This window comes from Camelus bactrianus, chromosome 27, assembly GCF_048773025.1.
Source record: "Camelus bactrianus isolate YW-2024 breed Bactrian camel chromosome 27, ASM4877302v1, whole genome shotgun sequence".
Taxonomy (NCBI): domain Eukaryota; kingdom Metazoa; phylum Chordata; class Mammalia; order Artiodactyla; family Camelidae; genus Camelus; species Camelus bactrianus.
Genome location: NC_133565.1, coordinates 25204901 through 25226930, shown reverse-complemented (window position 1 = coordinate 25226930; position 22030 = coordinate 25204901). Strand labels below are relative to the sequence as shown.

General features: G+C 51.0%; 1 protein-coding gene across 3 annotated transcripts in view; it reads right to left on the bottom strand.

Annotated features, from left to right (window-relative positions):
- The window catches only part of ACAN (aggrecan), a 62474-nt gene that overhangs the window by 16182 nt on the left and 24262 nt on the right, over positions 1-22030 (bottom strand). For all 3 annotated transcript variants that reach the window (XM_045516710.2, XM_045516708.2, XM_045516709.2), the window contains exons 2-12: positions 19208-19284; positions 17055-17438; positions 15942-16116; positions 14221-14348; positions 13142-13435; positions 11446-11850; positions 9412-9586; positions 8739-8866; positions 7370-7663; positions 5256-5471; positions 93-4451 (exon numbers count right to left, since the gene is read on the bottom strand). In XM_045516710.2, the coding sequence (XP_045372666.2) occupies positions 93-4451; positions 5256-5471; positions 7370-7663; positions 8739-8866; positions 9412-9586; positions 11446-11850; positions 13142-13435; positions 14221-14348; positions 15942-16116; positions 17055-17438; positions 19208-19277 (6628 nt within the window). In that variant the 5' untranslated portion in view covers positions 19278-19284. The remainder of the gene's footprint in view (positions 1-92; positions 4452-5255; positions 5472-7369; positions 7664-8738; positions 8867-9411; positions 9587-11445; positions 11851-13141; positions 13436-14220; positions 14349-15941; positions 16117-17054; positions 17439-19207; positions 19285-22030) is intronic.

Sequence of the window (22030 nt, the reverse complement as noted above, 5' to 3'; positions counted from 1 at the left end):
CTGTGCTCAGAACCATGAATCTACACTGCTTCCCACTATGCTACAGTCTGAACGACCCAAATCCATTTAAAGGAAAACAATCCCAACAATACCTGCCATGGTTGCCTCTGATTCATCTGTTCCTCCCGGAGAGGCTGGGATGGAAGCATCTGTCGGGGAGGTGACTGTTTCGGCTGTTTGGGTCTCTTCTCCTGAGTGCACGGGGCTTGAGGACTCAATTTCTAGATGCGCCTCTGCAGGGCGCTGGGTCTCCTGGGTCCGCTCAGACTCTGGGATGGTGGTGCTGATGATAACATTCAACCCCGAGGTGTGGCCAGACAGGTCTCCGCTGATTTCAGTCCTGTCTCCAGAAGCCACGGGAGTGGCCGGAGAGCCCGATGCCTCTGTGCCCACATCATAGGTGGTGGTTGACTCTCCACTCACTTCTGGGGTGGCTGAGCCCTCCCTGGGGACTTCCTGAAAGGCTGAGGTGCTGCCGCTCACTCCCAGGCTTGAGGCTCCCTCCAGGTCAGTTTCGTGGAAGGCGGAGGTGGTTTCAATCAGATCAGGGGACCCGGAAGTGCCTCCGCTGACCTCAGGTGCAGCCGATACCCCCACCTCGGCCTCAGGGTAGGCAGGTGTCTCACTGCCAGATTCTGGGACTGATGACCCTTCTACCCCAGACCCAGGGAACCTTGGTGCATCCCCAGATGCAGACGCTTCTCCACTGGACTCAAAAAGCTGGGGGGTGTACGTTACAGGGGGTCTTTGGCCGAGTTCCTGGGAAACAGTTGGTTCAGTAACACCCTCCACAAACGCAGAGCTGATTAAAGTCACTTCTGGGAGACCTGAGGCCTCCCCACTGGTGCTTGTGGCTGCAGAGGATTCCCCACTTACATCAGTGGTGCCAGAAAAGTCCCCACTAAAATATGGAGTGCTTGATGGCTCTCCACTGAGTTCTACCAGCCCAGACTGAAGCCCACTTAGGTCCAAAAGTCCTGAATGATCTCCAGACATGTCTGGTGCTCCAGAATGGGCACCACTAAGTTCCAAAATGCCCGAAGGCCCTTCTCCTGCTTCCTGGGCTGTTGGAGCCTGGGTTACAGATTCCACCAAAGTTCTGTCTACAAGAGAGACAGTGGGGATACCAGATGGAAGTCCACTGCCGTCATATGCTCCTGAGGGCAGGCTGCTCCCAGTCTCAGCTCCAGAGGATTCTCCACTGACTTCAGCTACTCCACTTGGCAGGCCACTGAATTCTGGAGGCTGGGATGTAAACCCACTGGACTCAATTGCTCCAGAAGATAGTCCACTGACATCCACTATTCCAGATGTGCCTGAGAGTTCTGCCTCTCCTGAAGGGAGGCCACTGAGTTCCACGGATCCTAAACCTTCTTCTTCTTTAAATGTAGTTGGGGTCACCTCAACCAAACTGGTGTCCACGAATGTAATGCCAGAAGATTCACCACTGCCACTCATGGCACCAGAAACCAGGCCAGGGATTCCGGATGTTGTCCCACTGAACCCGGGGAGCCCTGATGGCTGCCCACTGAGATCAGGGATCCCAGATGTTTCTCCACTCAGGTCGGTTATGCCAAATGGTTGACCAATGCCAGAAAGAACTCCAGAAGTTTCTCCGCTGATATCAGGTTGTCCGGAGGATAGTCCACTAAGCTCAGTCACGCCAGATATTTCCCCAGAAAACCCCGATGGCTGCCCACTGACCTCAAAAAACCCAGATGTTCCCCCACTAATGTCAGGAAACCCTGATGGCTGTCCACTGACATCAAAGAGTCCAGATGTTTCCCCACTAATGTCAGGAGACCCCGATGCCTGGCCACTGAGTTCAGCTCCTGAAGGGAGTCCACTTGCTCCCCCACTAATGTCCAACTCACTGAAGGGCAGCCCAAATGTTTCTCCAGCACCACTGATGCCAATGGTTCCCCTTCCTTCTAGTTCACCGGCAGTGGTGGCTGTGACCACTTCCACCAACGTAGTATCCACTAGGGAGACAGTTGGGAAACCAGATGGAAGTCCACTAAAGTCAGGAAGGCCAGAGGATGGGCCACTTCCAAGGTCCACTCCAGAATACTCACCACTAAATCCAGAGGGAAGGCCACCTGCTTCTGGAGCTTGTCCACTTCCTAGAGTTTCAGAAGGTATTCTGCCAAAGTCCAAATCTCCAGAAGCTGAACCAATCAAGTCTTCTTTTCCAGTAGTCAACCCACTGAGATCCTCAGCTCCAGAAGCAGAGCTCTCCAGACTTTCCCTTCCAGAAGGAAGTCCACTAAGGTCTCCTACTCCTGAAGCAGAAGTCTCTAGATGATCTTCACCTCCAGAAGGAAGTTTAGTGAAGTCTTCTACTCCAGAGGCAGAGGTCTCTAGAACTTCTCCAGAAGGAAGTCCACTGAGGTCCTCTACTCCAGAAGCAGGAATCTCTAGACGCTCTCCTGCAGAAGCAAGTCCACTGAGATCCTCTATTCCAGAAGCAGAGACTTCTGGACCTTCTCCAGAAGGAAGTCCGCTGAGGTCCTCTACTCCAGAAACAGAGACTTCTGGACCTTCTCCAGAAGGAAGTCTGCTGAGATCCTCTACTCCAGAGGCAGAGACTTCTGGACCTTCTCCAGAAGGAAGTCTGCTGAGATCCTCTACTCCAGAGGCAGAGACTTCTGGACCTTCTCCAGAAGGAAGTCTGCTGAGGTCCTCTACTCCCGAGGCAGAGACTTCTGGACCTTCTCCAGAAGGAAGTCTGCTGAGATCCTCTACTCCAGAGGCAGAGACTTCTGGACCTTCTCCAGAAGGAAGTCTGCTGAGGTCCTCTACTCCAGAGGCAGAGACTTCTGGACCTTCTCCAGAAGGAAGTCTGCTGAGATCCTCTACTCCAGAAACAGAGACTTCTGGACCTTCTCCAGAAGGAAGTCTACTGAGGTCCTCTACTCCAGAGGCAGAGACTTCTGGACCTTCTCCAGAAGGAAGTCTGCTGAGGTCCTCTACTCCAGAAACAGAGACTTCTGGACCTTCTCCAGAAGGAAGTCTGCTGAGATCCTCTACTCCCGAGGCAGAGACTTCTGGACCTTCTCCAGAAGGAAGTCTGCTGAGATCCTCTACTCCAGAAACAGAGACTTCTGGACCTTCTCCAGAAGGAAGTCTGCTGAGATCCTCTACTCCAGAGGCAGAGACTTCTGGACCTTCTCCAGAAGGAAGTCTACTGAGGTCCTCTACTCCAGAGGCAGAGACTTCTGGACCTTCTCCAGAAGGAAGTCTGCTGAGGTCCTCTACTCCAGAAACAGAGACTTCTGGACCTTCTCCAGAAGGAAGTCTGCTGAGATCCTCTACTCCCGAGGCAGAGACTTCTGGACCTTCTCCAGAAGGAAGTCTGCTGAGATCCTCTACTCCAGAAACAGAGACTTCTGGACCTTCTCCAGAAGGAAGTCTACTGAGGTCCTCTACTCCAGAGGCAGAGACTTCTGGACCTTCTCCAGAAGGAAGTCTGCTGAGATCCTCTACTCCAGAAACAGAGACTTCTGGACCTTCTCCAGAAGGAAGTCTGCTGAGATCCTCTACTCCCGAGGCAGAGACTTCTGGGCCTTCTCCAGAAGGAAGTCTGCTGAGGTCCTCTACTCCAGAAACAGAGACTTCTGGACCTTCTCCAGAAGGAAGTCTGCTGAGGTCCTCTACTCCAGAGGCAGAGACTTCTGGACCTTCTCCAGAAGGAAGTCTGCTGAGGTCCTCTACTCCAGAAACAGAGACTTCTGGACCTTCTCCAGAAGGAAGTCCGCTGAGGTCCTCTACTCCAGAAACAGAGATTTCTGGACCTTCTCCAGAAGGAAGTCTGCTGAGATCCTCTACTCCAGAAACAGAGACTTCTGGACCTTCTCCAGAGGGTAGCCCACTGAGGTCCCCTACTCCAGAAGCAGAGACCTCTGGTACCTCACCTCCTGAGGGCAACCTGTCAACTTTAGGAGTGCTGGGCCATATAATTCTATCCTCATCCCCTGAAGCCAGTCCACTTTCCACAGGCAGGCCTGAGCCCACTGCAGAGGTTAGCCCACTAGAGTCAAGGTCTTCAGAGGGCAGTCCACTTGCACTTTCCCCTGAGGGCTGCCAAATGGAGTCCAGGTGTCCTGAAACTTCTCCACTGCCTGTGAAGTCACCACTGACTTCGGGTACCCCAGATACCTCCCCAGAGCCTGGCAGCTCGGTCCTACTGGGCACTGGGGCTGAAAGTGTGGATGGCTTCTCTGAGGGGAATGGCTCCTCTGAGGGGAACGGCTCCTCTGAGGGGAATGGCTTCTCCGAGGGAAATGGTTCCTCTGAGGGGAATGGTTTCTCCGAGGGGAATGGCTCCTCTGAGGGGAATGGCTTCTCTGAGGGGAATGGCTTCTCTGAGGTGAAGGGCACTTCTGTTATAGAAGGGCCTGCTGTGCTCTCCTCTGTTGGTGCGCTAGTGGGAGGCCACGTAGGAGGGATCCCTGGAGGAAAGGAAGAAGAAAGATGAGATGTGGATTTAGTAACTCTGCCCCATTTTAAGCTCATGCAGAGAAACTGAATTCCATTCCTTCCACAGTAAAACTTTTCTTTCAAGAGCTCAGGGATGTGTCCAGACATTTTCTAATTAGGAACCTCACACAGCCTCTTGGGAAGGATGGGGACCAGGAAACTCCCTGTCACCCTCACGCTGTGCTTTGTGAGTCTCTAGGGGGTGCCATCCATACAAGCCATAGGATATGGGGGCCTGACTGCCAAATGAAGGCAATCAAGGTCACCTTTCAAGTAATTCTACAGTATCATCTCATTTATCTAAACCCATGACTTTCAAAGTGTGGTCTCCAGACCATCAGCACCAGTATCACCTGGGAGCCTGACAGAAAAGCAAATTCTCAGATCCTACCCCAGTCCCACTGAATCAGGAACTCTGGGGTGGGACCCGGCACACCGTGTTTTAATAAGTTCTTCCGACCATGCTGATACTCCTTGGATGTGAGAATTGTTCATTGGAACCCATCCCTCTGAGGCTGGGAGGGCCAGGCGGTGTTTGCAAAAATACACCAACTATTTTAATTCTGAGAGCCCTATTACAGAGGATTTGGAAAATAGAGAAAAAGAGAAGACCCGTGGGGGTTGGTCCTAGAGGCCAGCTGAGGTGCCTAGTGACAGAGCTGGGGAAACAGAGCACAGGTCCCAGGGAAAGAAACCACACCACCCCCTACAGCACACCCTAGGCCCGCAGGCACGTGAAGCATCAAGACGCGCCCCTGAGTCCAAGCCCCACGGACCTGGCAGTGGGGAAGTGCCCACTGGGGTGTAGGGGGCTTCCCACTCCGTCTGCTTTTCTGGCTCAGTGGTGAACTCTGAGATTGCAGTCGTCCCCTCCCCCACGGGGACAGCAGCCACACCGGGCTCCACGTGGGTAGCGATCCAGTCCTCCACGCCAGGGAGTGGTGTGGCTGTGCCACCCTCCTCTTCTCCTGGAGAGGGCGCCACTGAGACACCTAAAAGGGATGTGGATGGTGAGGGTTCCTTCTTACCAGTGTGACCCATCCCCATACTTCAGGGGAGCTAGGTGACTCTGGGGTGGGCCAGACCTGTGTACAAACCTTGCTGGTCCTCGACTTTCCACCCCTACCCAGTCCAGTGAGATGGCTCTTGTCTCCAATTAATAAGAGCCATTTGCATGGCCTATATCAATATGCACACACCATCAGCACTTTATTTCAGGGCGATCTGGGGCACTTTTTCTGCAGACTGTATTGTATATGCCAGGCACTCTTTAAAGGTGTTATGTATATAAAATCATTTTATCTCGTAACAGCCATGTGAGATACAAACTATGATGTCATTTACAGATAAGAAAACTAAGGCACAGAGTTAAGTGACTTGCTCAGTGTCAGTGGCTTATAAGTGGTAGATCTAGTCTTTGAACCCAAGTATCTCGTGCCAGACTCTGCTCTCAACTACTGCACGATGCTGCCTTTCTTGGGGACAGAAATTATATACTAAGTGTGTCTGGGTCAAAATCAGGAGAGTGCTATTTAAAATGCATGAAGCCATCCTGACACTGGAGGGACAAAGGCAGGATTCATTGGCTGAGGGTAACTGTTCTAGTTTAGGGGTGAACAGCAGTGGGCTTGATGAAGAAGGAAGCCAAACTTCATGGCAGTTATATGAAAGGCTGAGTGATGGAGGGTCGTGGATGGATGGTGCCTCTGCATGGCTGGGAATTTACTGGGAGGCTAACTGGCTGGGCTTTTGATGCCCAGAGCAGGGAGAGGGGTTTGAGGGCAAGAGTCTCATCAAACTTTCTGGAAGGGAACTGGCTTTCTTGGGACTGGCAGAGTGGGACTGAACTTACTTTGAATTAGGTTTTAAAAGGTGATGCTGGAAGTCTGGGAAACTTGTGGACACTCAGGGGTTTTTTTTTAATTAACTTTATTTTGAAATAATTACAAATTCATAGGAAGTTACAAATATACTGCATTTTGATGTATAATATGTTAAATGTGGCACAAGCCATTACTGCAATCTACATTCTAGTCAGTGCATCTAGACTCATGGACCCTGTGAGAACTCATCCAATCAGAGTCCAGTGAGGTCTTGGCCAGGCCCACTGAATTGTCTGACATCCCTCTCAGACCTTTGGTAACATGGCATCAAGTCCTCAGCATGGGTCAATTAAAAATGTGAATTTCTGGTGCTTAGTGAAGAATAATAGAGTAATTTGACTAAACTCATCACAAAAATATTTAGAAGTGGGCGTAAAATTTGACAAAGGTGTACAAATTAAAAGAATATATATACTGTTTTAATTTGTACACCTTTTAATATATGCCATTTATTTATCACAATAAAGCTAACATTTATTGAGCATTTACAATGTCCCAGGGACTATACCAAGTGTTTTGCATGTATTATCCCAGTTAATCCTTACGGCAAGTCTTTGTGGTAGGAACTATTATATCACTATTTTAAAGACAAAGCAGAGCAGAGGGTATAGCTCAGTGGTAGAGTGCATGCCTAATGTGCAGAAGGTCCTGAGTTCAATTCCCAGTACTGCCATTAAAAAATAAATAAGTAAATAAACCTAATTACCTCTTTCACAAAAACAAAACAAAACAAAAAAAGATGAAGCACAGGAACAGATAGGTTGAGTGACTTGCCCAGGGTCACACAGCTACTAAGCCATAATTCAGGTCTGTCTGATTTTAGAGCCCAAGTTCTTACTCATTTCTTTCTATGTGCCTCTAGGGGCACCTTAGAATGATGCACTTGCCTTGGGGTCAAAGCCTATTCTTTTTGCTCTGATGGATGGACAGAGGTCAGGAGGAGTGAACCCAGGGGAGTCACTCCCCCTAGACAGAAGGGGAGCTGGAAGAGAGGTAAGGACACATACCTCGGAAGCAGAAGGCGTGGTGCCGGGACAATGGGTCCAGGAGGCCTGTCTGGTTAGGGTAGAGGTAGACGGTTCTCACGCCTGGCTTTTCCCCACCGCAGGCAGGCCTTGGGGTGACGATGGGGTAGCGGAGGCTGCCGTCGGACAGCCAGCCGGCATAGCACTTGTCCAGGCCACGGCTCCAGGCAGCATAGAGCTGGCCCGTGGAGGCCAGTGTGGCATTTTGGGATTCACAGAACTCCTGGGCTTCCTGGAAGGTGAACTGCTCCAGGCGTGTGGCGAAGAACACCTCCCCTGGGGGCAGAGGCAGGTGGCAGGTGTGATCCTCCACCCCCATGGCCAGAGCAGCCTCTGCTCACCCAGGGGCAGGGCAGCTGAATCACGATGAGGTGGTCACTCTCCCCTCCTTCCCTCCTTTCTAGATTCTCCAGTCGCACTTAGGCACCCCCTCCTCCAGCTAGGAGAGGTACTCCCTTGGGTACCCTGTGTTCCTCTAAACCACAGCATGAAATCATCAAGCACCGAATGCTGTGGACCTGCAGCCCCACCCCAACCCTCACCCCACCCTGTGAACTCATGGAGGGCAGGCGGTGGGTCCCGTTGCCACTGTTGGGTGTTGGGTCCCAGCACCTCGAACTCTACCCAGGTCCCTGTCTGATTTAGGGGAAGGAAGTTCACATTTACTGAACATCTGCTTATACCTGGCACTTTTCATGGACATCTCATTTAATACTCAAAAAAAGTCTCTGGTATTAGCATAAATCAACCCCATTTTACAGATGAGGAAATTGAGGCCTAGAGAAGTAATTTGTCCAGGTTCCAAAACAAGTGAATGGCAATGCTGAAATCTTTCCAGAATGCCAGCATTTCCAAAATTGGGTTCAGTGAAACAGTAATTTGGTGATTTTAATTGAAATGAAAAGAAATAAAATAAAACCAAATAAAGGGTCTGTGTTTAAATAAGCTTGGTCAAATGCTTGGTTAAGCAGAGTTAGAGACTTTTTCTTACTGAAGGACTTTTTAGAGTCTTTGATTTGTTCATGTGCATTGAGATTCTCTATGAAGCAGTTGGTATATATAACACTTCTTGGTATAAGTGAATTGATTCATTTATCCACAGAACTCATTGCTTTTTAAAGAAAACAATGCTCTCCTGCAATGCTGGGGAGTCCTCGTGAACCACCTGAGGGGGAGAGAAGGGGCCTGACCTGGGAGAGGAGCTGGGGGGGCTTTCTTTCTTAAACACGCTCTGCCCCCCGCTTCCCGCCCAGGTGGGAATGCGACTAGGTGGATGGTAACTCCCCTCCTCTGTGGCTTCCCGTCAGACCCCTGCTGTCTAGAACCCGAAATGTGAGAATGTGGCCTGTACCCTCGAGCCTGTCCACGTAGCAGTAGACATCATAGGTTTCTGATGGTGGCCGCACACCGTAGGTCCTGACCCCTGGGCTGCTGTCCTTGTCACCCACACATGGGGTCCGTGGGCTCACAATGGGGTATCTGCAGAGGAGGGTGGGAGGGATGGATGAAAGCCTGTTCTGGGGGCTGGGGGATGCAGGACCCCAGGGTGAGGCCAGAAGGTCACTTGAGGACTCAGGCAGGTGTGTCTTCTCTTGTCCAATGGGATTCAAACCAGGAAGGAACCTCTCATGCAGCAAGTTCCTTGCATGGCGAGGGAAAGGGTCTGGGGGTCTTTGGGTGGGGAGGGAGGGATTCTTGGCTTCAGAACAGATTCCATGGCAAGGCAGGGCACGGGGTCAAACTGGAGGGCACTGGGGGCTTGAGGAGGGGCTCTCCTTCTCTATGTCTTTTAAGGGGGGGAAATGACCAATGAGTTAATGTCACCCAGGGCCCTTCCCCACAGTCTCAGTATATATCTTGTCTAGGGGAGAAATTAAAGGAGTGACCATGAGCCATTAATTAATTAATTAACCCACAGTGTGGCAGGTGCCTGCTCTGTGCTGGCTGCCGCAGGCTCTCATTCTCCAAGCCTGATCTCTCAGGGTTGGGTTTGGGCTGGGAGGGGAGCCCAGCTCGTCTGTCACCTGACGGTCTGGTCCTGTAGCCAGCCGGCGTCACACTGCTCGTAGCCTGCTTCATAGGCAGCCTGGAGCTGCTCCGGTGAGGCGATGACGGCCCCGGTGCTCAGGCAGGCCTGCTGTGCCTCCTCGAAGGTTAGCGAGTAGCGGGAGGAGCCCGGGCGGTAGTGGAACACAACCCCTGGGTGGGGAGGAGAGGGAGAGAAGGAGAGACAGGGCAGGCTCAGGGCATGGACCGGGTACCACAGTGCTGGTGCTCATGGGGCTGGATTCTCGAGGCTCTGAGGGTGTGGAGAGAGCCCTGGCTTCTTGAGAAGTGACCTCCTCTCATCCCTCTTCCTTTCCTACTCCTGATCTGATTCCCAGCCGAGTGGTTTTTCTCTGCTTGTTCAAACTGCTCCTGAAATCCACCTCTGAGGGAGCCTTCTAGGACTCTTCTGCCATAGACCTCCCCAACCCTCCTTCCTGGGCTCCTTACTCTCAGGGTGCTCATTTGTCCCTTTACTCTTTAGAACAAATGCATTTTTTTTCTTATTGTATAAAGAACAAACGATCATTACAAAGCATGTGGAAACAATAGAGAAGGAGAAGGAAGAAACCAAACAATCAGTGGCATTTCCTCCACCAGGCCCAGAGTCCCGGGTTCAAGGGGTGGGTGGCCTTCCTGAAAGTGGCTGTAAAGTTTGTGTGGGTGCAGCAGGCATATTGCTGGGGAGTGGACTCATAGCTTTGCCAGATTCCCAAAGGGGCTGGGGTCCACACAGCCTGTCCTTGAGCCCCTACTTACTCCGCCTCCCCACTGCATTCAGCTGGATGCACACTTGTTTTTGACACTTCCCTGGGTGACTGGCCAGTTTATGTCACAGTTGTGGATCCCCAGGCTGAGTCTGTTCCACATTCTTTGTCCTATCCTGTGTTAGACGCTCATCTGTCCACTGGCACCTTCTTATGTGGTGGCCATGTGGAGAGAGTGAGGGTCCCTTCAGCCTTGGACCCACCCTGGGACCCAGACATCATTGGTGTTACCCCAAACTTCTCAACAATTCTTCCTTCTCAACATACTGTATTTATCTGGGCAGTTCAGGCTAAAACCCCACTTGGTGGCATTGTGGGTGTGATGGTGGATGGCAGCGTCCATCTGCCCCTCCCCCAGGAGGAGACATCACCAAAGCCCTGATGGAGGCCCCAGAATGTCCTTCCTGTTCATGGACGTGAGCTTGGGGACCAGCTGAGCTCCCTGTGATGTGACACCCCAGTTCCCCAGACACTTATGAGCCACCTGAAATACCATCATCCCAGAACAAGGGTGGCAAACGTTTTCTGGAAAGGGCCAGGCAGAACACATTGTAAGCTTTGTGGCTTAAAACTACTTAATCCTACCATGATAGCCCTAAATTTGCCACGGACAACATGTTAACAAATGGATGTGGGTTTGTTTCAGCTGAACTTTATTTGTGGGCATTAAAATGTGAATTTCATATAATTTTCATGATATGTCACAAAATATTACTCTTCTTTTGTCTTTTCCCTTCATCTCTTTAAAAAGATTCTTACTACTATTCTTAATTCTTGGTTCATGGACTGTATAAAACAGGTGGTGAGCTGGATTTGGCCCACTGGCCGTGGTTTGCTGACCCCTGACCTGGAGGCTCAGTGCTGTGAGGGGTCCAGGGGTCACCCAATGCAGCTGTTTTCAAGCAGCTCTATTCTGTGGAAGTGCCTGATGGGGTGAGGTGGGCCCCTGTAAAGAAGAGCCCCCGTTCTCCACCGCACTTCGCCTTTACCTGTTGATACATACACTAGTCTCCACCTGTGACTTCATTGGAAGGAAATGCTTTGTAATGAAAGAGACACACACACACACACTAGCATGGGCATCACTGGTCTGGTCCATCCCGCTTGCCTCACAAGAGAGGAGAGCCAAGTCTGAGAGGAGGGAGGCTGGTCCCAGGTCCCAGGTTAAGTTGAAGGCATAGAAACCCAAAGGCCAAGTTCTCTGCACCAGTCCCCGTTGCAGCCCCCTGAGGGGTGGGCACTTACCCCCCGGCAGTCGTGGCTGCCCTGGGACCTCAGCTGCACCTGGGACTGCGGTCACCTGCACAACAAGGTCTGCACTGGTGAAGGCCGTGGGGAAGCCCAGGACAGGCGTGGACTCCTCGGTAAAGGCCCAGGGCCTGGTGGCCTCTCCTGTCCTGTTCTCAGCCTCTGGGAAGGCAGTGGTCTCTACGTGAGTTGCAAATGTGAAAGGCTCCTCAGGCTCCAGGCCAGTGGGGGACACATCAAAGACGGGTTTCACCGTGAGGATGACGGTGCCTCGGGCTTCGCCCTCGGTGATGTTTCGGGGCAGGGGCAGCTCCACTTCAGGCCAGGTCACCGTCTGGATGGTGATGTCCTCCTCACCACCCACCCCGAAGAAGCTTTCTGGGATGTCCACAAAGTCTTCACCTGGGGCAGGGGACAAAGACACGCATTAGTGCTCAGCCTGGGGCTGGCTCAGAGATGAGCCTCAGATCACCTCCTCCCCTGCTAAGGAAGGAAAGCACCCACTGTGTGTCTGGCATCTGGTCGGGCCCCTTTCAGAGGCCCTCAACAATTTGAGTATTTATTATAATGGCGCCCACGGTTTCCAGATTAAAAGAGAATGTACTCATCACAGCCCAGGATACTGACCAATCAGCTCAGTGCTTGTGAAAGCATCCTGCTCCAACATCCCTTCCTGATCAATGCCAGCTGCCTCCTTACCTATCTTGTGAGTATCCTGTGGCCGTGTGATGTTGTAACTAGCCAATGGCTAACATAAGTCAATTACAAAGAGAACCTGAAAAATCTTCCCAAAGATGCAGAAGTTCATGAAATCGATGAAACTGACAGGAGAGAACTGCCCGCCTCAGTCAGGAACACACGGGAGTCTGGCAGAAACGAGCCACTTAGTAATTAAAATAAAGAGAACATCCATGAAGGTGCTACTACTTCAGACAGGGTGGTGAGAATATTGAAAGGTTAAGAGAGGCTTTGGGGGAAAATCCTAATCATTTTTGCAAAAATAACCCTCTTTATGTAAGATAGGGCTGTGAAAGTTAAACGTGAAATGAGCTATGTCACCGTGCTAGCACCAATTTTGTGATAAAATTTATGCACCTCCATATTATTCATTGCTTTTTTCCCTCCAAGAATTAGCAGTTAATTCTAATTATAACCTAGACTGTGTAAAATACAAGATAAAAACCTTATTTTTAAAAGTTTTAGTCCAAATTTTCAAAATAAAGTCCCTGCCAAAACTTTCCCCCACCCTTTTCAATAACACTTCTGTTCTCCTTTTGAAGTGTATTCAATTTGAAAGGACAGAGCCAGCATTCTCCCCCATCTTCCATGCAGGACCACCATCTTCCCACTAGACAGAGGAGGAAAGCGAGGCTCAGGGCCTTGACTTTGCCACAGCTGAACGGTAGCTGGCAGCAAAGGGGTGATTCAAACCTGAGAAAACAGACTAAAAATCTCATGCTTTTCCCTCTCTGTTCTGGGCTGAGGAGACAGGGCTGGGTGCTCAGCAGCCTCCAGTGATTCTATCTTAGCTCTTCTAGGAACCAGTGAAAATAGGGAGGTGCTAAGGCATGGGGTTCAGGTACCTAGTGGTCCCTTAATGGAAGTAAAAACCAACCCCCCATTTTAAGATCTTGTCCTCTGAGCCCCAGTTACGGTGGCTGGAGCTCCTCTCCGGACTCCGACCCAGCCCCACCTGTGTAGCAGATGGCGTCGTAGCGGGATGAGGGGTCAGGGTAGCCCGTCTGGTTGGCGTGCAGGTAGACGGTCCTCACGCCCAGGAGGTTGCCCCCGCAGTTGGGCCGGGCCTTGGAGATAGGGTAGCGCACGCTGCGGTCGGCCAGCCAGCCGGCGCTGCACATGTCCATGCCGCCCTGCCAGGCCAGGTAGAGCTGGCCGGTGGTGGCCAGCCGGGCGCCCAGCCGCCGGCACTCGTTGGCTGCCTCCTGGAAGGTGAACTTCTCCGGGGATGTTGCATAAAAGACCTCACCTGTGAAAGACAGAGCCGGCGGGGTGAGGAGCTCCCTCCCATGTCTGCCCCACATCCCCAAGGAGATCCACACCGTTCCCTGGGGCTTGGCCTCTAACTTCTCAGAGCCCTGGTCCCATAGGTCCGTATCTCAGATCCTGCCCTCCACTTCCTTTGGGCTTTTGGGCAGGGTGACGTTGGTTTCCTAAAACAGGGGAACCAAGAAAAAACCGCCGAAAAGGCAAAGAAGTGAGGAAAGCTCAGAGCAGTGTGAAGCCCGGATGGAAACTCCTGCTGGAAAGCATTTCGCCCGCACTTTGCTGTGGCACTTCCCACCACTAGGGCGTCTTTCCTGAGTCAAACATTGTCCACTTGAGCAATCCTTTAAAAAAATCCAAATTCTGATGGGAAAAGCAAGCATCAGGTTTTGACCCTCAGAGCAGTGGTTTCCAAACTGGGGTCTGTAGGCCCCGAAGTGTCCATAGGGGCGTTAGGGATGCCTGTGAGCTCTTCTAACTATTTCTGAAAACCTAACAAGGTTGTGCTTGGGGGAGGGGTGGGGTGGTGGGCCAGACCTTTGCAGGTGCCTGGGGCCACTGAGGCCTTCGTCAAAGGGGAGAGTGAGGGGGCCAGACCCCTCCTTCCCCAACTCTTCCCTCCCCACCCAGCTGGGCATGGCAGAGGGGGGTCGAGTGTGTGGTGTCCTGGGATAGTGCCCTGCCCCGAGGAGGCCTGTGTGATCCTGAGTGTCAGCAGGATGAAGGGGCTGGGCGGGGGGCTTTGGGGAAGGGGGCGGGCAGCCTCACCCTCCATCTCCTCCGCGAAGCAGTACACATCATAGGTCTCATTGGTGTCACGAATGCCATAGGTTCTCACGCCGGGAAACTCATCCTTGTCCCCATAGCAGCCTTCCCTCGGAGTGTGGATGGGGTACCTGTCAGGAACCCAAAGTAGAGGTGTGACACTCAGGGCACAGAGGGGGCTGGGAGACTGTACCCTTGTATCCTCCTCTCTTGTGGGAGGAAATGGTGACTTACTGATGTGTTTGCCAGTCTCTGTCCTAGATCTGTGGGCTACTTGCTTTTACAGTTTTTACCCCAGCTTTATTGAGATATATGTTTTCACCATAACTGGTAATTAAAGCTCCCCTGACTGAATATTTATTGGTGCCAAGCATGTTCTATTTGAGGCTTGCAAACTTTTTCTATAAAAGGGCAGAGAGTAAATATTTTAGATCTTGCAGACCACAGGGTCTCCATTGTGACCAGTCAACCTTGCGATTGCGGTGCAAAGCAACCTAAAAAGATAGGCGTGACTGTGTTCCCATAAAATTTTATTTACAGAAACAAAGGGTAAGTTGGACTTGACCCATGAGCCATGGTTTGCTGAACCCTGCTCTGTACCATTTGAGTCTCATATCAACCTAATGAAGCAAGTGCTATAATTGCTGTATTTTAAATGGAAGAAACAGAGGCCCAGAGATGTTAAGCAATTGATTCAAGGTCACACAGTTTCCAAGTGTCGGAGCTGGGGTTTGAGCCCAGCTCTTTCTGAGGCTGAGGTGTGGGTTTCTGCACCATGTCAGGCTGTTGTCTCATTTTGCTCTTTTAAAAATTGTTGATGGGTTTTGTGTCCTAAGATGTCTTGCCTACCCCAAGATTACAGAGATATTTTCCTTTGTTTTCTTCTTGTGGCTTTGTGGTTCTGGCTTTTGCATTCAGGGCTCTGATCCACCCCGAATGAACTGTCTCATCTTGCCTTAACAGGCTCACTCACATGACTGAGAGCCCTAGAAGGCAGGGCTCTGTCTGTCCTGTGGGCAACCCATCCCTCAGCAGCTGTGCTCAGGGAAAAATGTGCCAAGAAGCTTAATTTATGTATGTCTTGCCTTATTAAAAACAAACAGGATGTATTCTACAATTTTGAAATCCCAGTATACTGTATAGCACAGGGAAATACATACAAGATCTTATGGTAGCTCATGGAGAAAAAAAGGTGACAATGAATATATGTATGTTCATGTATAACTGAAAAATTGTGCTCTACACTGGAATTTGATGCAACACTGTAAAATGATTATAAATCAATAAAAAATGTTTAAAAAAATAAAAAAAGTAAGCCTTTCATGTGAATCAAAATCCTAAATCCTAATAAAGAAATTGTACTTGTAGGAAAAAAAAAACAGGATGTAAAGTGGTTTACAAAAATATGTAATCACCCATGTTTAAAGAAGAAGTAAGCACAGAAATGGTGGCAAAGGGAAAAAATGGGTAGGAAGAATAATGATGTGTAATTTCCATGGAGAAAATGCTCATGTAGGGCCAAGTTGCTAGTGGCTACTCACTCCACCGCAGGACAGAAGATCAAGGATTTGGGACAGGTCATTGGGTGTCTGACTTAGAATTGGCCAAGGCATCCCTCCAGCCCCAGCCTGGGTTGGCCACGGTGTCAGGCTGGTCTCAGCTCAGTGCTGGTCACCGTTCCAACCCATTGCCCACCCTACTCTGACGGTGGCCTGGGGGCTAACCTGACGGTCTGGTCGGCCAGCCAGCCGGCATCGCACTGGTGGAAGCCGTCCTCATAGGCGGCCTGCAGTTGTTCGGGCGTGGCGATGATGGCACTGTTCTGCAGGCAGGCCCGCTGGGCCCTGTCAAAGTCCAGGGTGTAGCGCGTGGAGATGGCTCTGTAATGGAACACGATGCCTGCAAGACACGTGAGGGTGGGACAGCAGGTCAGGCACAGCCTCTCACCATGGAGGTCCTCGCAGAATTATGACGATGGTCATGGAGACCTTAGAGACATCTGGTCTGGCCTCTCCCTGAGGATCCCCTCTCCACGTCTTCACGTGGTCCTTCTGCCTTTGCTGGAACATCTCCCATAACTCATCTCCACTACCCCACAAGACATACTGGAATACTTGTGATAATTCTGACCATCAGAAATTTCTCTGACTTGACCTAAAATCGGTCTCCTTATAATTTTTTGTTGTCACTCCAGGACCCCATATTTGCTTTGGGGAAAGAGACACTTAGATGTTCACGCACCTTAAGCCCAGGGGCTTCTTAGTGGGAGTCCTGTTTAAGGCTCTCACAGGAGTGGACCATCTGTGGCAGAGCCTCCCAACAGGAAAAATCTAGTGCTGACTGAAGTTCTGAAGCCAACCAAGGACATAAGCATTTTCCTTGGGCAATGGAGGGAAAGGGAACCAGGGAGTCCCCATCCCTTTCTTTGGCTTCTGGAACTGGAGGTGGGGGAGGGAAAAGACACTGGATGGAGAGTCGGGAGATTGCTCTGGCTCACTTCCAGGGAAACTTCAGGCAGTAACTGAACCTCAGTTTGCTTGTCTGTAAAATGGGGATGATCACAAGGGTCACTGAGTCACAGGATTGTTAGGAAGCAAAGACTGTCATTTAAGTGTGAATATGACCAGGGAGTATTTAATTTCCCCAAAGTCCAGAGAGAGTGATATTACCAGTTCTGTGTCACAGAGGAAGCAACTGAAGTTAAGTAACTTGACTGGGGTGCAAACCAGCTGGGGAGGAGCTGGGATTGAAAGCCAGCCAGCCTGGGTGCACACCAGTGAGGATGCCACTCTGGCTCCATCCGCAGGTGAAGCAGCGTCCCTGTGGGAGGCTCTCACCTTTCACCACGACCTCCACAGTGGCCTCACTGTCCTCGATGCCGTGCATCACCTCACAGCGATAGATCCCAGAGTCATTGGAGCGCAGGTTCTGGATTTCCAGGGTGGCATCGCTGGGGATGGCCGGGTAATTGGGCAGCGTGGCCTTGTCTTGGTAGGCACTGTTGACCCGCACCTGCCCTTCGGTGGCCACCAGCAGCACCACCTCCTTCTCCTTGGAAACACGGCTCCACTTGATTCTCGGGGCGAGAGGGGCGGTGGAGGGGGCGGTGGTCACGGGGTGCACGGGGTGGATGAAATAGCAGGGGATGGTGAGGGAGCTTCCCAGCAGGACCCGCAGGGGGGATGGTTCAGGGATGCTGACACTCAGCGAGTTGTCAGGGTCTGTGGGGGAGACATGGGGTGGGAGACAGACTTGTTAGTGCCTGGAGAGGACCACCCAGCTTCCCTGTCAGTCCTTCTGGAAATGACAATGACCCATGAACACGTGTGTGTCTGTGCTGAGGGACGTTCCTGTGCCACATGGATTCCCTTCCAGAGCAGCTTCCTCAAGACCCTGGTCTCTGTGCCTCAAGACAGGAGCTATGGAGCCAGTAGAGGCTGCAGAGGACTAGGGGGAACTTCAGAGGGGAGACCATCTCTCTGTTTCTCAGACTGGGGTACCCTAGGGGATGCCAAGCCATAGGGTAAACAGGAGGCATCTTCCTGGAGTGACTGCTTGACTCAAAGATTGTGGAAAAATTATTTGGAGGTCAAAAAAATTATTATGGGGAAGAAAAGAAAATCCACACAACTTTTAAAGCTAAGATACAAAAATGTCAAAGATGTGTCCCACTTGAGGAGGTCTGCTTGGGCTCCATCAGGATCTGGCAGAGGGACAAGTCATTCTCTTCAGCTATTGGGGGATTGGGGTCTGGCTGGAGAAGCAACAGAGAGGATGACACTGAAGTCTTCAAAGAGTCAGACAGAGGTGGGGTTGGGATATGATTAGACTCCACCAAAATTCACGTAGGGCATTGATAGGGAAGAGGCAGCATGTTTGCCAAACCCCGTTAGAAGGCAAAGATCTCCCTGCAATGGGAAGGGAACAGCTTTCACAAAACAGTACATTTCACAGAGAGTTATATACTTATGGAAACTTTTTTCCCAGGAAAGCCTACAGGTAGAAAATAAAAATGTTTCAGATATTTGTGGGTGGAAGATACACAACAAAGCAAGGAATGGAGATTTGGGAATGTTAGGGGTCCAGCCCTAACCTTTTGAGGTCCTGGGCGGTCACCACGAGGCCCTTCCACACAAATCTCCCTGTGAACGCTCAGTCCTAGCACACGACGAAGTAGCATGGTTTTAGTGGGTGGTAGTTCTCTGGGGACAGCCGAAAGTGATAGCAGTGTCCAGCTCTGCAGCTTTTAAAGCTCTCAAGCAAACTGGTTGGCCTGTGTGGGTAAGCCATCCCAGGTTATAGCCCGGGGCTGAATATTTGTGGGTCCCAGAGCAAGAGTACAAATGGAGACCCATAGGCTGTATGTCTAAATATTTAAAAGTTATAAATCAGCTTGTTGAATAAAATACATTCTATCTTCTTATTAGGCAGTGATACCTTTCAAAATGAAAAGCCAGATTCAAATTTAGAATTCTTGGATTCCTTAGAGCTTTGCTTTGGGAGGTGGTGGCCAAGCTGGAGGAGGGGAAATCAGGGCGCCTGTCGTCCCGTCACTGCTCTGCACTGTGAGAGGTCGGTGTTTATCCCGGGCCTCACATCCCAGCTCTGTCAACACCCGAACAGCCACCCCTTCACTCTCCCTCCGTCCTAGGGGCAGCTCACACCAGGGGTGTGGTCCCCTCATGAGAGGATAGACTCAAAGGAGAGACCCATGCAGCCTTGGAAGTGACTTGGGTCCAGTTTTTAGGGAATTCTGGACATCCTGGGTACCCAGAGGGAGCACAGATCTGAGTGGACAAGTCTTGTTGGCCCAGACTCTTCATCCTTTAGGGAGAACTGGGGCTGGAGGAGGATCAGAGGGCGTCCCTTCTCTGATGTGATGGTTCAGAGCAAGCACCAGGACTAGCAGTGCCAGGCTTGGTTCTCCATCCCCAGAGTCCAATCCTCAGTGCCTGCTGGTTAAATGGGGCATGCGTGGGAGTGTCCTCACCTGAAACTTCTACTGAGATAGCTGCTGCGATGACCCTCAGAGTCACAAACACCAAGAGTAGAGTGGTCATAGTTCACCTGGAAGAGGGGAGGCAGAAGCAGAGGTGTTATTTGGAAGTTCAGCTACAGTGAAGTTGAGGGCATTTGTCACAGGACGAGTGAGATTAACTCCACACCCGTGGATCTGAAATCACACCAAGGTAAGGAAGTTGCATTTGATTTGGGAGATATCTTCTCCAAGAATTCCCTCCTCACAAAACCTTCACAGATTCTTAGTTTCATTACAGATGTGAGGCTGGAAACCTTCTGCTACCTTTTCTAGGAGACCTCTCATTTTCCAACCAACAAAGGCTCACTCTGAAGGATGCTTGTGATGGTTGATTTTCTGTGTCAACCCGACTGGGCCATGGGGTGCTCAAATATTTGGTCAACTGTTATTCTGGGTGCATCTGTGAGGGTGTTTTGGGATGAGATTAACATCTGAATTGGTAGACTGAATAGAGAAGATTGCCCTGCTAATGCAGGTGGGCCTCATCTAATCAGTTGAAGGCCTGAATAGAACAAAAAGTTTGAACCACCCCCGAAGAAGAGATAGTCTTTCCTGCCTGGGTCTCAAGCTTTCAGACTCCAGCTGGAACCCTGGCTCTCTAGCTTGCCAAATACCTCATTGTCGTGTGAGCCAATTTTTATAATAAGTCTCTCTCTATAGGTATGCAAATATCCCAATGGTCCTGCCTCTCTGGAGAACCCTGACTAACACAATCCCCCAGACCCTGAGAAGTGATGTGAGTTACCCAACATCCCTGATGAAATCTGGACCTGCCACCAACTTCAGATTCAGGGATCTTGTGTGTTTTAGGATGGAGATTGCTCCAAGTTTTGGGGCAAAATTCAGAGGCCTGGTTCAAGTCAAGGGAAGGATGCTCACCCAGAGAGTTCTTGAGGAGACTGTGGGATGGACAGATTAATAATTTAGGAGAGAAATGAAAGCCTTGGACCCCTAGATCCCTCCTGCTGGCCCAAACAATGACTTCATGTGAATTAGAGAAACAAACCTTCCTTATTGTCATCTGCTGGAAAACTGTCATGCTAAGTATACTCATCTGTGACAATGACTTGTAAAGGGCTTCTCCTGCACAAATGGGACCCTGACTCCAAGTGGGCCAGTGCAGGTAGACCCCCAGAAGACCCAACTGAATTTACAAGAGATCAACCAGCGAGCTGGTTCTTAGTCTTGGCTGCTCCCTGAAATCATCTGGGCTTCAGCGGTCCTCAGGTATTTTAAAAGCTCCCTAGGATGGGGCACCACTGCCTAGAGGGTACGCAGTCCCACCGTAGACACCTGTGCATCCCATGGCGAATACTTGAGGATGTTTACTGAGTTGTTCTGTTGGACAGACTTGCATTGGTATCTTCCCTGCCCTCCTCTCAGTCTGTGAGCATTTAGTCTTGGTTTAAAAAGTGTTTGCCTCACAGATGCTCCGCAAGGAGGAGGGAACTAAAGACAAGAACAGCGCTTTCTGTGGCTGAGAGTAGTGCCCAGCTGAGGCCGCCCGCTTCTGGGACCTTGACTCGGCCAGTATCGGACGGCCCAGCAGGCGTCGCTATTGGCTCGGTCACCACTGGCTGCGGCGGGATGGAGTTAAGGATGAGGGGCTCCTGGGGTCCTCCTCTCAGGAATGTGTGGGGGAGGAGCGGGCAGGACCCAGGACTCTGGGGACCCTCTTGGGTGACCCCGGCCTGTCGTTTGAGTGGTCTTTCCACCACTATCCTCCATTCACTCCACATACGCCGGTCCCCAGAGTGAGGAAAGGGCTGTCTGTGTGGGCGCTGCTGGGCTCCAGACATGAACGTCTGAGGCTTGTCTCCCTCATGTTGTAGGAAGTCTGGAAAATCCCGAAGGCCTAAGAAGTAGCTCCTTGCTTCTCCTCAGGGATTTTTTTTGTCTTCCAAAGAAAAAAAAAAAATCTCTGGGGCTCCAGGCTCTGGCATTTGAGGGGCCTCTGGTTCAGGCCCAGTGTGAGCAGTGACAGCCAAGAAAGAGTCTCCACAGTGAGAAGGGGGCTCGTCTCCCAGGCCACTCTCTTCCCAGAGCCTCAGGGAAACCACGTCCAGACACAAGGCCCGCCTGTTCTTCTCCTTCAGAACACCCTTCACTGGGCAGTTCTGTGTATGTTTTTGGAGTTGTGTTTCTTCCCTCCCTCTCTGAACAAGCCCAACATTGTCCGGGACGCAGTGGTTCTCTGTGGGGCCTGGGCCCACTCAGTTTTTTCCCCTGGCCTCGGCCAGCAATGAAAAGGGCAGGGAGTGTGTGTGTGTGTGTGTGTGTATGTGTGTGTGTGTGTGTGTGTATGTGTGTGTGTTGGGGTGGGGGGGATGTGGGCAGAGAAACTAATTTTATTTCTTCTTTTTTTTAAGACAAACTTTGGGATAGAAATATTGCAATAAATATGCTCTTGTGTTTGTGTGTGTTTTCTCAGCTGTAAAGAAAATAGGGAGAAATTCCATTCTGTCTGGACTCCAAGTGTCTCCAGGACTCACTGAGCCTTTATGTGAGGAGATGGGTCCTGCCAGGCCTGTCAACAGGGAGGCCTTTCTCCATGGGAAGCAAAGGTGGCGAGGGGCCTGGGTAGCTGGGCTGGTGGAAGGGGAAGGGGGGCGCCTGAAACTAAGGGAAGAGGAGCTTTGGGGAGCAGGACGCGGATGCTGGGTGAAGGCGAGGTGTGTGAGTGGCACTTCTGTGGGGCTGGATTCATCATCAAGGAACTGGCTTTCTCAGGAGGGAAATATTAGGAGGCCTGATGGCGGCTTTGTTAGTGCTTTG